Raw genomic sequence first — 16,056 nt, forward strand, 5'->3', positions numbered from 1 at the left:
TAGGCATTCTCCTTACTTTAAAACCCTTTGTGCCCTCCCTCCCTCATATGCCTCTACTTCCACCAAGAGTTAACCAATATACTGAATTTTCTACAAACCATTTTTCTCCTTTTTCTTTATACTTTTAGCACCTAAGTATGTATGTATAAGCAACATATTATTTGATTTTGCCTATTTTTAACTGTATATGGTATTTTAACATTCTATTTATTTAAACTATGTTGATGTTTGTAACTGTCTTCTATCCATTTCTCTCATATAGTATACCAGTGTATGAATACATGTGTATATATATATATATATATATATATATATGTTTCTTTATTTATCAGTTTCACAATTGTTGAACATTCATGTCGTTTCTAGATTTTTGCCATTATAAATAATGATGCAATAAGCTTTCTTGTATATGTCTCCTGGTGTACATGAATAAGACTTTTTCTAGGGATATAGGGCATATACACAGGAATGGAATTGCTGTTTTGTAAAGTATTTACTTTCACTAGGTAGCATCGAAGTATTTTCCAAAATTTTTGTACCATTTGTTTTCACCAGTGATGGATTAAAATTACTCTTGCTCTATATGCTTGCAAGTAGTTGTTATTATCTGACTAGAATTTTGGACAATTTTGTTAATATTAAATAGAATATCATTGTAATTTTAATTTGAATGATTTTGAAAATCTTTTGTTGGACCCCATTCTGACCTGAAACTTTATGAGCTTTCTTTTCAGTGACTTCTGAAGCAATGATCTCCATGTTCCAACTCCAGTCGTCCATTCTTACATCTCAGGTTACTTGACCTCTCAGTTGTGTTTGATTTGGTTGATCACTCCAACCTTAAAATATCTGCTTCAGTAGGCTTCTTTCTTGTTGTTCAATCACTAAGTTGTGTCAGACTCTTTGTGATCCCATGGACTGCAGCAGTGCAGGCTCCTTTGTCCTCCACTATTTCCTGGAATTTATTCAAATTCATGTCCATTGAGTTGGTGATGCTATTTAACTGTCTCATCCTCTGCCACCCCCTTCTCTTGCCTTCAATCTTTCTTAACATCATGACATTTACCAATGAGCTGGCTCTTTGCATCAGGTGACCAAAGTATTGGAGCTTCCACTTCAGCATCAGTCCTTCCGGTGAGTATTCAGGACTGATTTCCTTTAGGATGGACTGATTGGATCTCCTTGCTGTCTAAGGGACTCTCAGGAGTCTTCTCCAACACCACAGTTCAAAAACATCAGATCTTCCAATGAATATTCAGGACTAAAGGGCAGAAACTGATTTCTGCACCATTACACTACTGATATGTAGCCCAGGGCCCTAGAGTTTAATTCACTAATTCAACCACCACTTAGGGAACACTGTTATCTCCCCTGACCAAGGTGCTAGGTTTATCGATGCACAAGACAGACCAGTGTGATGCTCTTATTAGGCTTACCTTCTAGAGGAAAAAACACACAATAGAAATGAACAAATTAAGATTGTGCTACATATTAGGGAGGAAGCCATGGAAAGAGCCAAGGAGAAATGTTCTAGGCAGGGGGAAAATAAAAAACAAAGGTATTGAGGTGAGATGGTGCTTGGAAAGAGGGTGCTCAATGAATGAATAAATGAAGATGGGAAAACTGAGAAGCAGAGAAGGACTTGTTCACTATGATTGCCTGGAAAATCCCATAGACAGAAGAGTCTGGCAGGCTTTAGTCCATGGGATTGCAAAGAGTAGGACACGACTGAGTGACTAACACACACACACTATGATTGACAAGTAATGGAACCTAGCTCCAATTTGGCCCTTTTCCTACTGAACCATACTGCCTCAACATTTAGCAAAAATGTATAGTCTTAGCAAAATCATATAAAATAACTGAAAATAAAGTGAAATGCAAAACTTTTTAGAGTTCAGATTTTTAAAAAGAAAACTGACACTTGAAGAGTCAATGTACATAATAGAGAAAGAAATGAAAACATATAAAATGCTACTCTTGAATTTTGACTCAGGTTAAGTAAGTGCACAGTGTAATCTGAGAGAACTTGAAATAAAATAGAGAAAAAATTTTAAACATTTATTCCTTATTTACTGTGTGGCAGACACTATGTTGCATAATTAGAACATCATCCCTGCATGGAGTGTTTAGATTTTTCATGAAAGAGATTAGTCTAATATTTGAGAATTCTCTAAATAGCTTGAGAATTTAAAACTAAAACCTCCAGTTGGAATATTACATTAAATCAATATATGAATGTGCTATTAGAAATTATACGTGATGTTAAGAAAGATTGGTCTAGTACAAGTGCTAAGGATATTGTCAATCTTCATTAACAGGAGGTGAGATATGAAAAATAATCTTTGGATTTTTGGTCTTTGTACAAAGTTATCCTTTTACTTATCAAGTGTTTACACTTGACTGTCTAATTCTGTTTTACGTTTTATCAGATGATTGACATAGGGGAGAGTATAGCTATTCCAGATGACATTACTGATCAAGAAAAACGTTCTGGAAATTGGTGGAAGCGCTTGGTAGCAGGAGGGATAGCCGGCGGAGTTGCAAGGACGTGCACGGCACCTTTTGACCGCTTGAAGGTCATGATGCAGGTAGTTTGCACTTTAGCCCTTAAGTATTAAAGTAACTTGAAAAAAATCTTGATAATTTTCAAAAGAAATGTTTTGGCACATTTCATACTACTTCTCCCTGAAGTTTTACATTTTTTCTGAAAACATAAATTTTCTTATTTTCAATATTAAAAGATGCCTTAATTTTCTTTCCAATGCTTTTAAAATTAATTTTTATTTGAAATAATAATAGAACCACTCTTAGAAATTTTTTCGCAGGATTATAACTGAATCTATGAATGAAGTGTTAAGACATACCGTTAGTCTAACTTATTAGGTGTCTCGAGCCCCTGAAACTTAACATAATAACATGATTCTAATCTACTTAAGTACTAATAGTATTTCTAAGAATTGGAAAATAAGTTACTAGGAGTGTGTTACTGACTAGTATCTGTTTAGAGGTAATACTGTCTAATTTTATTTTACTGATTAATAGATTGTAAACAGTAGTTATAAAATAGTGCATGGTTTAATTTTAATCTGTTAAGTGTCAATTAAAAGTTAATATTTGCCAAGCTTCCTGGAAGTCCAGTGGTTAAGATTCCCTACTTCCAATTTGGGGGTGTGGGTTTGATCCCTGGTTGGGGAACTAAGATTCCACATGCCCTGTGGCCAAAAAAATTCTTTTTAAATTAATATTTGCTGAATACTTTCTTTACAATGAGACAAAATTAATAATACACAATCTAAGTAAGTAAGTAAGTGTTAGTCGCTCAGTTGTGTCCAACTCTTTGCAATTCCATGGACTATACCCACCAGGCTCCTCTGTCCATGGAATTCTCCAGACAAGAATACTGGAGTGGGTTGACATGTCCTTCTCCAGGGGATCTTCCTGACCCTGGGATCAAACCTGCATCTCCTGCATTGCTGGTGGATTCTTTACTGTCTGAGCCACCAGGGAAGCCCAATTCACAATCTAATAAATTTAAATTTGTAATTAAATTTACATACCTGGGCATTTTATTGTCTTTTTTGGGTAAATAGGTGATATTTGGTAATGGATTATGAATAGTATTTCTTGGTGCTATATGATTTTGCTTGTTTGTGACTCAGAAAATTTTATTTGGGGGGATTTTCCTGGTGGCCCAGTGATTAAGACTCTGCACTTCCACTGCAGGGCGTGTGGGCTTAACCCCTGGTTGGAGAAGTAGGACCCCACATGCCACATAGCCAAAAAAAAAAAATAAAGAGTAAAAATATTAGAAAATCTTATTTTTGACTGACTCAGAATTAAAGATAGGGGCCCTTAGGGAGGACAGCCTCCATCTCTGGGCAGCCTGCTCCTGTTTTTCTTTGGCTTGCTTCATTCTCTTGGTCAAAAGTTCATAATGCTCTTGTTGCCTGTTCCTTATTTTCCTTAGTATGCTACTTCTTCAGAGCATTATGCCGGTATCTGTGTTGCAGGGCACATGGAGCAGCAAGATACTGAATCTTGTGTATGGTCCTGGGTTTCATACCTTCCTTGTTCAGGGGATTTCTGACAACATACTGGTGAACATCATCTTCTTTAGTGACTGAAAAGTTTGAGGATTCAGCTGTTTTTTTGCGGGGGGTGGGGGTGGGGTGCGGGGGTATATATGTCCCGGGCAGTGAGGCACAGTAGTATTAGGAATATCTCATTTTTGCAATAACCAAGTTGAAAACACTCACATTGGCATTCAGAGTGCAACTCTGAACAGATTTCACTTCCTTTCTCCATTTTTCTTTGGTCTATAACAGGATTGCTTCTTCCTCAGTAGCAGGTGGACGTGGCCATGGGTCACGCCACCATGCTTAATGGGAAAACCTTGCTTGTCATTCCCACCACTGATTCGGCCCACATAACCCTCCCATTCTTCTCCCAGAGCATCAGCGGCAACTTCTGCGTCCGTATACTTCCCTCAAAAGGTAGGACATTTGTGTTCATCATTCACGTCTGTGAATGAGCAACCAGTAGCCGGGAAGGAAATGTTCAGCTTCATCTGGAAGCAGCTGATTGCTTCCAAGATACTATGAAAATAAGCTGAATGGTTATAATTGTACACTATGGCTTAATTGGTGTAAGACAGTAAGGCAAATAAGCTATCATTCTTCTGTACATTTGATTCCGTATGTAACCTATGTATTCTGTCAGGTGACTAAATTCAGCTAGCTTTTAGAAAAGAGCAGAAATTGAAAGTTCTCTTTTGCAGGTAGAAATAGAAGAGCTGGCTTCCTCAGTGACAAGACCTAGTAGAAAATTTAAAAATGAGGTGGAAAGGAAAAATATGAGCTACTTAGCTACCATACAGAGCTACTTAGAAACGGAGACATATAAGGAGATGAAAAAATGGGAAAGGGACTCGGAGGGAAAATAAAGAGAATAAATATGTATTTTAAGTGCCCATTGTTAATGTGCTTGGTGCTGGATTAAAAGCATATTTTTTTATACTTCAGAACCTAACAGATATGTAGACAACAAATCTATATGCTGATGGTGCTGTTGAAAAATAATAATTATAACTTATGAGTACTTGCTATGAGTCCAGATAGATGGGTATTGTGGACATACAGAGTATGAATTTTCTCTTAGGGAATGAAAATAGGTGAGTGGATTAGGGAGAATGAAAAAGTATAGAGTAAATAGTGGGGGTATTTTCAGAAAGAGTAAAAAAAGAGAAAGATTCAAAGGGGCTGGATAGATAGGAGGATGAAGAGGATGGGAGATTGAAAGATAGAAAAGGAAAATAGAGAATAAAACAAGTGAGAAAGAAGAGAAGCTATGATAGATGAAAAATGGCTTAGAAATGGAAGAGAAGAGTAATCTAATGAGAAGCAAGAGGAGGCAAGCCGCTGCCCTTTTAGTGCCGCTCTGACTTGAATTTCATGGCTTTCATTCATATGTGTATTTGACTGGGAGATGGGTTCACTAGAACTTGTCTCCTTTATTGATAGAGGTATTTCTCTGTGAGCTTCACACAACTGGAAAAGAACACTGTGAACAAAAGAAGGGCATGTGTTGTGTGATGAGAAGTAGTTTACCATCATTTAAAAGCAGGTCTCTTGTAGAGTCAGAGAGCCCGAGGTTTTAATTCTGGCTTTGCTACTTACTTTATAGCTGGGAAAGTCATTTGATCTCTCTTAATTGGGTCTATAAAATGAGGATTATGATGCCAGGGTTATTTTAAGAATTAAAAAAAAATTTATAAAGTGCTTTGCATTATACCTGTCATTGTAGTCAGTGCTTAAAATATGAGAGCCATCATTTTTGTGGAGAAATAAGATGAAGAAATAGCACTTACCATTTTAGGAAAACCACATTCAACTTTCTGTAGTCACTTATTTGGTCTTTTAAAAATTATATTTTTTAAATAAAGTGAGTATGTGCTTACTAAGGAATATTTGGAAAGTAAAAAAGTAGAAAGTAGAAAAATTCTCTTTCTCATCATCCAAAATTATCATTATTAACACTGAGTAAATTTCTTCTTGTCCTTTGTCCTATATATTTTTTTACACAGTCGTGTTTACTTTATAATTAATTTACATCCTGTTTATTGCTTTTATGATTCATAGTGTTAACATGAGCATGTTTTCATGTCACATTAAATATTCTTCAAATATTTAAATTATTTGCATATTCTTTAAATATAGTTTTTAATGACTATGTAGTATTCTCATGGATGCCGTAATTTACTTACCATTTTTTTCTATTCTTGGACATGTAGGGATTTTTAAAACTCCTTTAAAACTATTTTAAAACTGTTATTCATAATAACTTATGAATTTTTTCATATTTAAAGTTGCCTACTTAGGATGAATTCTGAGAAGTTTAAGTACTGATGTGAATATCTTAAAGGCTGTCTGTGTGTGTGTGTGTGTGTATGTATATATATATATATATATATGAAGACGAGAGAGGAAATGGCAATCCATTTCAGTATTCTTGGCTGGTAAATGCCATGGACATGAAGTTTTTCTGTTCATAGGAAATGAGAATGCCCATTTCACTTTGCTCTCTCATTATTGTTCTCTTATAGACAGGAGGGTATTAATATTTTAATTTTCACTTTGTTAAAAATAACATTTTTCTTATTATAAAATAATACATAGAAAAATGGGAAAATATGGAAAACATAAAGGAAAACATTAAAATGACCTGTGATCCTTGGGCACACTGCATGGCTTGTGGGATCTTAGTTCTCCCACCAGGAGTCAAACCTGGGCCCCCAGCAGAGTCATCACCACTGCACCACCCAGGAATCCCCCCTGACTGGTTCAAACAACAGAGATTTGTCTCACAGTTATGAAGGCTAGAAGTCTAAGATCAAAGTGTTGGAAGGGTTGGTGCCTTCTGAGGGCTGTGAGGGAGGGATCTGTTCCAGGACTCTCCCCTTGGCTTGTAGATGGACTTCACTGGTGGCTCAGAGGGTAAAGAATCTGCCTGCAATGCAGGAGACCTGGGTTGGAAAGATCCCCTGGAGAAGGAAATGGCCACCCATTTCAGTATTCTTGCCTGGTCAATCCCATGGACAGAGAAGCCTGGTGGGCTCCAGTCCATGGGGTCCCAAAGAGCTGGACATGACTGAGCGACTAACACATACATAACTTGTGTCCAAATTTTCCCTTTTTGTAAGGATATCAGTCATATTAGATTTTAGGGCCCACTTAATGACCTTACTTTAACTTAGTTATCCTAGTAAAGACCGTGTCTGTCTCTAAATAAGGTCACGTTCAGAGACACTAAGGATTAGGACTTAAAGATAAAAGTTTCAGGCTTCCCAGATAGCGCTAGTGGTAAAGAACCTGCCCACCAGTTCAAGAGACATAAGAAATGCAGGTTTGATCTCTGTGTCAGGAAGATGCCCTGGAGGAGGGCTTGGCAGTCCACTCCAGTATTCTTGCCTGGAGAATCCCATGGGCAGAGAAGCCTGATGGGCTACAGTCCTTAGGGTCACAAAGAGTTAGACACACCTGAAGGGACTTGACATGCATATGAATTTCAGGGTACACAATTCAACCAATAACACCTCTCTACCCAGGAGTACTGAAAGTTTGATGTATTTTTCATCCATCTCAATGCATTCTTTAATGAACCTGTAATATTTTAGAAGCAACAATACATCCTGTGTATGAAAAAATTCTCTGAAAAGTAAGTTATACCTGTTTGTTTAATTCTTTTTTTTCATGTGTGAAATTAAAGTATGTATTTGGAGACAACAGCTAATTAATGTTATCAACTTTATATGTCTCTAAAGGAAAATGAAAATTATTTTGAAAATCATAAGTTTATACATATATGTAGCATTATTTTATTAGTCATAATATCAATGCTATATTACCAGCAAAATAAATTTTAAAATAGATAAATTTGCTGTTTATTTCTAGATTCATAGTTTACAGTCAGGGAAAATGAGATTGCTGGATGGGTTTAAGCAGATGGTAAAAGAAGGAGGAGTTTGTTCTCTTTGGCGAGGAAATGGTGTAAATGTTTTAAAAATTGCACCTGAGACAGCGCTCAAGGTTGGGACCTATGAACAGGTAAAATATTACTGTCTGTGGAATTTTAGAAGACAGATTTTAAATTTTAAAAATTTTACACTTTTATGAAAGAAAACATAAAACATTGCTGGAGTGTGCTCAAGCAATAGATGTGAATTTAAATATAAGTGACTTTATTTATTCTTATTTATTTTTGATATTTTCATATTGCTTTTGTTTGTAACAGGTAGTCCATGGGCCATATTATAGCTGTAATATCTATTCTATTGTCTATTAGTAGTTCTTTTAATTTCAGTTTCCCCATGTGAGAGACCCTCAAAAAACATTTCAGTATTGCTTTTCCTTTTAATATATTTGTTTTAAAATTTGTTAACCTGAAAAAAAAAAAACCAAAACAAACAAAAAATTTGTTAATCTAATTTAGGATTTTACTTTTGCTCAAATAATTCACTTTGAGATGAGCTATATTTATTTTCAAGTAATATAAATTATTAGCATCACATTAGAGTTTGAGTACACTGTGCATCTCCAGTTTTCCATTTTCAGTGTAAATCTTATAGTATTTTTTTTCTTTAAACATTTAATAATACATAGCATTAATTTGCTTCTTTGGTAGAACCTTGGTTTACAGTCAGATGACCTCAAAATTTTAAGAAAAGATAAAAAATAATATCCTTTCTCAACCCAAATCGTTTAAAAGCAAATGGATGGTTGTATAGGACACTAGACTTACTTGTAATGGACATCTTAAAAACACTTATTTAAATTGGGATTTGCTTACTCATTCAAGAAATGTTTCTTTCAGCAACAGATGTTTCTTGAGCACTTAATGTGTTCTAGACCTTATTCGAGGTGCTGGGGATATAGCAGCAAACAAATCAGATGTTGATAAATGCTATGGGAAAAACAGATGATAGAAATTGGAGACAGTAAGAATTGACAACTCTTTCAAGGAGTTTTTCTATGAAGAAGTGAGAGAAATTGAGTGGTAACTGTAGGAAGATGTGGGATAGAGAATTTTCTAAAAATGAAAGAAGCAACAGCATGTTTGTATGCTTAGTAGAAAGATCCAGTAAAGAGGGGACCATTAATGACAGGATAGAGGGGAGAGTAGTGCAAGTAACATAAATTATTATTATTCTTGAGTCTCTGAGAGGGTGAAAGAAGATGGGAACTAGTGTTCATGGAAGGGTTTGGCCTTGGGTAGGCACTTCTTCCATAGTTTGAGGAGAAACTCTACTATGTGGGCACAGATGCAGGTGGGTTTATGGAAAATTTCTTTCTAGTGCTTCAACTTCTTCAGTGAAATAGGAAGCAAGGACATGTGGAGGTGTGAGAAAGGAGGAGAAGGCATGAGTTGGTATTCCAGGAAAGTGGAAAAGCTAATGGATAGAGGAAATTAAATAAGATTGCTGGAGGCAGATGGTCCAGGTGAAATTCTTTTGTCTGATTATACAAATCAAACAGTTCTCAAGTATGTATTTATTACTGCCTAAATATAGCTCACTATCTGGCCCCTAGAAAGTACCCATCAAGTTATCCCTGTGGGTTAGGGAATCCTAGCTGCAACTCCAGTCTTGTTGTCTTTTAAGATAATTATATTCATCTTGCATCCGTGAGGAAGTGCCATCATTTGGACTCTGCTATTCTGAAATTTTCCATTTCCTTTTATACCACTGAATCTAGTTCTGTGGCAGCATCCTCTGCTGTCAACCCTCATAACAGCTATCACTGGACTTCTCAGCAAGGGCTCCGTCTCATCCTAGAAACATGCTCAACTAGTAGGTTTGTCAATCTCGTGATAAAATTCATTCTGATATTTCCACCTTCCTGAGTCTACTGATCCCTTCCTCCACACGCTACTAAAACTTTGGCATCTCTACCTCATTTACTGTCAGCCATAATTGTGCCCAAGCTATAAACGTCCATCCCAGCAGCATATTAAGACAGGTTTTAGGTGTCCTGTGTCATGGGAGAGTGTTCAACATGAATAAAGTCTCCCTTGTCCAGCATTATATTCCACTCCTGATAAGCCCACTATTCAAGACTGATGATCCACTCCTATACATGTTCAACTGATTCCTTCTAATCTATATTAGCCAGGTCCTGCAGCAATTTGATCAGAATGATATTTATTCCTAGAACACGGTCTTTATTTCCTCACCAGGCTATCTGAGATCTAATCTTATAAAAAATATTGGTCAGGAGGCAATAAGAGGAGGTGGGAGCACCCCGTGAGAGAGACAGGCATCATCTTGTACATCTGCCTCTTTGAGGCCTTTGCACGGCCTCTGGACAAGGAGCGGCTGCTCTGCTCGAGCAGCGGGGAGAGGATGACTTTTTGCAGAATTGAGAGTTTCTAGTGAATCCTGGAACTCCAAAATCACTGCAGATGGTGACAGCAGCCATGAAATTAAAAGACGCTTACTCCTTGGAAGGAAAGTTATGATCAACCTAGATAGCATATTAAAAAGCAGAGACATTACTTTGCTAACAAAGGTCCATCTGGTCAAGGCTATGGTTTTTCCCGTTGTCATGTATGGATGTGAGAGTTGGACTGTGAAGAAAGCTGAGTGCCGGAAAACTGATGCTTTTGAACTGTGGTGTTGGAGAAGACTCTTGAGAGTCCCTTGGACTGCAAGGAGATCCAACCAGTCCATCCTAAAGGAGATCAGTCCTGGGTGTTCATTGGAAGGACTGATGCTGAAGTTGAAACTCCAATACTTTGGCCACCTCATGCGAAGAGTTGACTCATTGGAAAAGACTCTGATGCTGGGAGGGATTGGGGGCAGGAGGAGAAGGGGACAACAGAGGACGAGATGGCTGGATGGCATCACCAACTCGATGGGCATGAGTTTGAGTAAACTCCGGGAGTTGGTGATGGACAGGGAGGCCTGGCGTGCTGCGATTCGTGGGGTCGCAAAGAGTAGGACACGACTGAGCGACTGAACTGAACTGAACTGAGTGAATCCTGGAGTTCAGGGTTTTCAGGCGCATATTCCCAGATATCCCCATCTCATGTATTGGGTCCCACTCCCTCCCAGTGAGCCTCCTCATTTTAGCATAGGAGATCTTTTGAAGCTGTGGCTTCAATTTCCTTTGCAATTCTTGTACCTTTACATTTATATGCTGGGTCTGATTTTCAGTAGTTTATTCTCCACTTGCAAGAGATTAGGGTCTCTTTAAATTGCTGCCAGGAAGGCATTTTAGTGTTCATAATAGGCTTTAAAGTGCTAGTTGACTGACCTAAACTTGACATTCTCTTTCTTCAAAGTTTCTAAACCAGTGAATCATAGCCAATCAGGTCCACAATCTTTACCTCATATTGTTCAAGTATTATGATACTTGCTTTTCTTTCTACGAGTACCTCATCCCAAGCCACTATGACTAAAAATCTTAGTAATGGTAATGCCACAGCATTCCATAAGTTATCATCCCATTTACCACTAGTAATCATGTCTTTGTTGCCTGTGACCGGTGAGTGATTCAGTTCTAATATTATGAGCAGGCTTACCTTCTAGTGCCATATTTCAAAAAACTAGCATTTGATTTTTGTTGATTTTATCTATTGATTTACTATTTTCAATTTGATTGATTTCTATTCTAATTTTTATTATTACTTTTCTTCTGCTTACCCTTGACTTGATTTGCTCTTCTTTTTCTATTTTCCTAAGGTGGAAACTTATTCATTTTTATCTTTCTTCTAATGTATACATTCAAAACTGTAAACTTCCCTTAAAGTACTGCTTCCCACTAATTTTGATAGTGTTTTTATTTTCATTTAGTTAAAATATTTTAAAATTTCTCTTGAGGTTTCTTCTTTGACCAGTGTGTTACTTAAAACAAATGTTTTGTTTAATCTCCACATATTTTGGTATTTTCCAATTATCTTTCTATCATTAATTTCTAGTTTAATCCCTTTGTGGTCTGAGAAGCAGACATTGTTTGATTTCTGTTCTTTTAAATTTGTTAAGGTATGCTTTATGGTCCAAAATATGGTCTATCTTGGTGAGTGTTCCATGTGTGCTTGAGTAAAATGTATAGTCTTCTGTTGTTGGTTGAAGTAGTCTATGGAAGTCAGTTATTTCCAGTTGAGTAATGATGTTTAGTTCAGCTATGTTATTACTGATATTCTGCCCATTGGAAATGTCCATTTCTGATAGAAGATGTTGAAATCTCCAACTATTATAATACATTCATCTATTTCTCTTTGCAGTTTTATCAGGACTATTATTTAAGGATTAATATGTTATTTTGTAGAACCGACCCCTTTATCTTTATCCCTGGTAACTTTCCTTGCTCTGAAGTCAGCTCTATTTGAAATTAGTATCGCTTCTCCCACTTTGTTTGATTACTGTTAGCTTGGTATATTTTCCTCCACTCATTTACATTTAACATATGTGTCTTTAAATTTAAAGCTGATTTCTTGTAGCCAACATACATTTGGATTTTGGTTTTTGATCCACTCTGACAGTCTTTAATTGGTAGATAGGACTTTTGAAGTGATACCAAATGTTTAGGTTTGGAGTCACCCAGAGGTGAATTGGAATTCATTGGAAGGACTGATGCAGAAAGACACAGAAGGAAGAAAAGCCAATATAAGTGTACATAAATGAGGGTTCAGCTGTAGGTGGTAGGGGCTTGATTCTTCCAGAACTTGTAAGAAGTGGACAGAATAGTCCCCAGGATTATCTGTCTGAGGAAAGGAGCTAAGGCATTTATCTACCAATTTCTTGTTGTTTAATTGCTAAGTCATGACCAACTCTTTGCAACCCCATGGATTATATGATGCCTGCCAGACCCCTCTGTCCATTGAATTTCCCAGGCACGAATTCTAGAGTGGGTTGCCTTTTCCTTCTCCAGGGGCTGTTCTGGACCCCAAGGATGGAAGCTGTGTGTCCTTCATTGGCATGTGAGTTCTTTACTGCTGAGCCACCAGGGAAGCCCTTACCAGTTCCTATCCCCAGTTATTTGAAGAATCATCTTGGGACTTTAACTTTCCAGACTTCTAGGTTCAACAGGCTCCCGTAGCTTTTCAGAAGGCCCTAAGGCAGAAAAACAGAGAGGTGAGAGGCTTTTTCTTTAGATGGGATTCTGCCACTGTTGTTCAGTCACTCAGCCGTGTCCAACTCCTTGCAGCCTCATGGACTGCAGCATGCCAGGCTTCCCCGTTCTTCACCATCCCCCAGAGTTTGTTCAAATTCATGTCCATTGAGTTGGTGATGCCATCCAACCAGCTTGTCCTCTGTTGTCTCCTTCTCCTCTTTCCCAGCATCAGGGTCTTTTCTAAAGAGTCGGCTCTTCGCCTCAGATAGCCAATGTAAGGAGCTTCTGCTTTAGCATCAGTCCTTCCAGTGAATATTCAGGACTGATTTCTTTTAGTATTGACTGGTTTTATCTCCTTGCAGTCCAAGAGACTCTCAAGAGTCTTCTCCAACACCACAGTTCTAAAGCATCAATTCTTCAATGCTCAGCCTTCTTTATGGTCCAACTCTCACATCCATACATGACTCCTGGAAAAACCATAGCTTTTACTAGACAGACCTTTGTTGCAAAGTAATGTCTCTGCTTTTTAATACACTGTCTAAGTTTGTCATAACTTTTCTTCCAAGGAGCAAGAGTCTTTTAATTTCATGGCTGCAGTCGCCGTCCACGCGATGTTGGAGCCCCCCCAAAATAAAGTCTGTCTCCGTTTCCATTGTTTGCCCATCTATTTGCCATGAAGTGATGGGACTGGATGCCATGATCTTAGTTTTTTTGAATGTTGAGTTTTAAGCCAGCTTTTTCACTCTCCTCTTTCACCTTCATCAAGAGACTCTTAGTTCATCTTCACATTCTGCCATTAGGGTAGTGTCATCTGCATATCTGAGGTTATTGATATTTCTCCCATCAATCTTGATTCCAGCATGTGGTTCATCCAGTCCAGCATTCTGAATGGTGTATTCTGAATAGAAGTTAAATAAGCTGGATGACAATATACAGCCTTGACATATTCCTTTCCCAATTTTGAACCAGTCTGTTGTTACATGTTTGATTATGTTGCTTCTTGACCTGCATACAGATTTCTCAGGAAACAGTAAGGTGGTCTGCTATTGCCATCTCTTTAAGAATTTTCCACAACTTGTGTCCTACACAGAGGCTTTAGCTTAGTCAGTGAAGCAGAAATAGATTAAAAAAAATTCTCTAGCTTTTTCTGTGATCCAACAGATGTTGGCAATTTGATCTCTGGCTGCTCTGCCTTTTCTAAATCCAGCTCATACATCTAAAAGTTCTTGGTTCATGTACTGTTGAAGCCTAGCTTGAAGGATTTTGAGCATTACCTTGCTAGCATGTGAAATGAATGCAATTGTGTGGTAGTTTAAACATTGTTTGGCATTGCCCTTCTTTGGGATTGGAATGAAAACTGACATTTTCCAGTTCTGTGGCCATTGCTGAGTTTTCCCAATTTGTTGGCATATTGAATGCAGCACTTTCACAGCATCATCTTTTAGGATTTGAAATAGCTCAACTGGAATTCCATCACCTCCACTAGCTTTGTTTGTAGTGATGCTTCCTAAGGCCAACTTGACTTCGCACCCAGGATGTCTGGCTCCAGGTGAGTGATCACACCATTGTGGTTATCTGGGTCATTAAGATCTTTTTTGTATAGTTCTCTGTGTATTCTTGCACCTCTTCTTAGTATCTTCTGCTTCTGTTAGTTCCATACAATTCCTGTCATTTATTGCGCCCATCTTTGCATAAAATGTTTGGTATCTCTAATTTTCTTGAAGAGATCTCTAGCCTTTCCCACTCTGTTGTTTTCCTCTATTTCTTTGCATTGTTCACTTAAGAAGGCTTTCTTATCTTCCCTTGTTATTCTTTGGAACTCTGCAGTCTGGGTATATCTTTCCTTTTCTCCCTTGCCTTTGTCTTCTCTTCTTTTCTCAGCTATTTGTAAAGCCTCCTCAGACAATCATTTTGCCTGTGAATCTGCACAAAACTGTCCAGATGTGATGGAGGCTTCTGGAAATGTCTGCCATGGCCAGCTATCTGCCTGCTTATGTTTGAGGGCCTCAGAGTTGCGTTAGAGATCAATAAAAATACAGGATTTTATAGGCTATGCTCATGGGCTTTCTAGCAATATGGTTCTTTCAAAACTTCTTTTACTTCCTGTCTGTTTGTTTCCAGTCAATACCATGCATGCAAAGTAGCCGCACCCAAAAATATTTTTCCTGATATTTTATTTTCCAGTTCCTATGCTCAGTCATTCCTTCCCTTTGTCATTTTTTTTATAGTATGCTATGTTGATGTTAACTGAAATAATAGCCTGACAGATGACAACACCCTTGATGTGATTTTTGTAGATAAATTCTTTAGGACAATCTCATTACCAGCTTCTGTGCTGGTAACTTTCCCTACTTGGAAGCTCCACATTTCTTGACAAAATTAAGTCAGGCGGTGACAAATCCCTTTGCAGAGCTCTATTTCCTTCCAACTGTGCTTACAAACTAGCTTTTGAGAAGGCCTTAAGGCAGACAGGCAGAGAGATGCTTTAGCTCCTGTGTCACAGATCTTGCTAAAATCAGCAAGGAACAGACAACACTGTCCGGCATTCTGAGGTTTTACAGTTAGTTTTCCTGTAACTTCAGGGTCAAAAAGCACATGGTCTTCCTTCTAAGTTATCACAGGAGGTAATTTTATCAAGAATTTCCACAGAGCATTAGAAAGATCATCACCTTCTTAGACTGTAATATTTGTATCTTAATAATAAAGCCATTGCCACATATTTTAGGTTTTAGTTATGGTATCACCCTCCATTTAGTAACCAATTTTTGTACTCTTTAGGGTTCTTTCTAAGATGTTTTAACAAAGGGAGTTCAAAATACAGTAGCTTAAGTAAGATAGAAGCAAGTGGTCTGGGGCTAACTGTACAGCTCTGCCATCTTCAATATATGTGTTCCAAGACTGCACCCATCTTTGCCATTTCCCAGGTGGAGGAAAAAAGAGTTTA

General features: G+C 37.6%; 1 protein-coding gene and 1 pseudogene across 1 annotated transcript in view; one reads left to right on the plus strand and one right to left on the minus strand.

The window, feature by feature from the left end:
- Nucleotides 1-16,056, plus strand: part of LOC136145503 (mitochondrial adenyl nucleotide antiporter SLC25A24-like) — a 92,106-nt gene that overhangs the window by 39,655 nt on the left and 36,395 nt on the right. Inside the window, exons 6-7 of the mRNA XM_065903856.1 lie at nt 2,433-2,591; nt 7,953-8,105. Of these exons, the coding sequence (XP_065759928.1) occupies nt 2,433-2,591; nt 7,953-8,105 (312 nt within the window). The remainder of the gene's footprint in view (nt 1-2,432; nt 2,592-7,952; nt 8,106-16,056) is intronic.
- On the minus strand, nt 3,809-4,570 carry LOC136149331 (small ribosomal subunit protein eS6-like; annotated as a pseudogene).

The sequence above is a fragment of the Muntiacus reevesi genome, chromosome 1, assembly GCF_963930625.1.
Source record: "Muntiacus reevesi chromosome 1, mMunRee1.1, whole genome shotgun sequence".
NCBI lineage: Eukaryota > Metazoa > Chordata > Mammalia > Artiodactyla > Cervidae > Muntiacus > Muntiacus reevesi.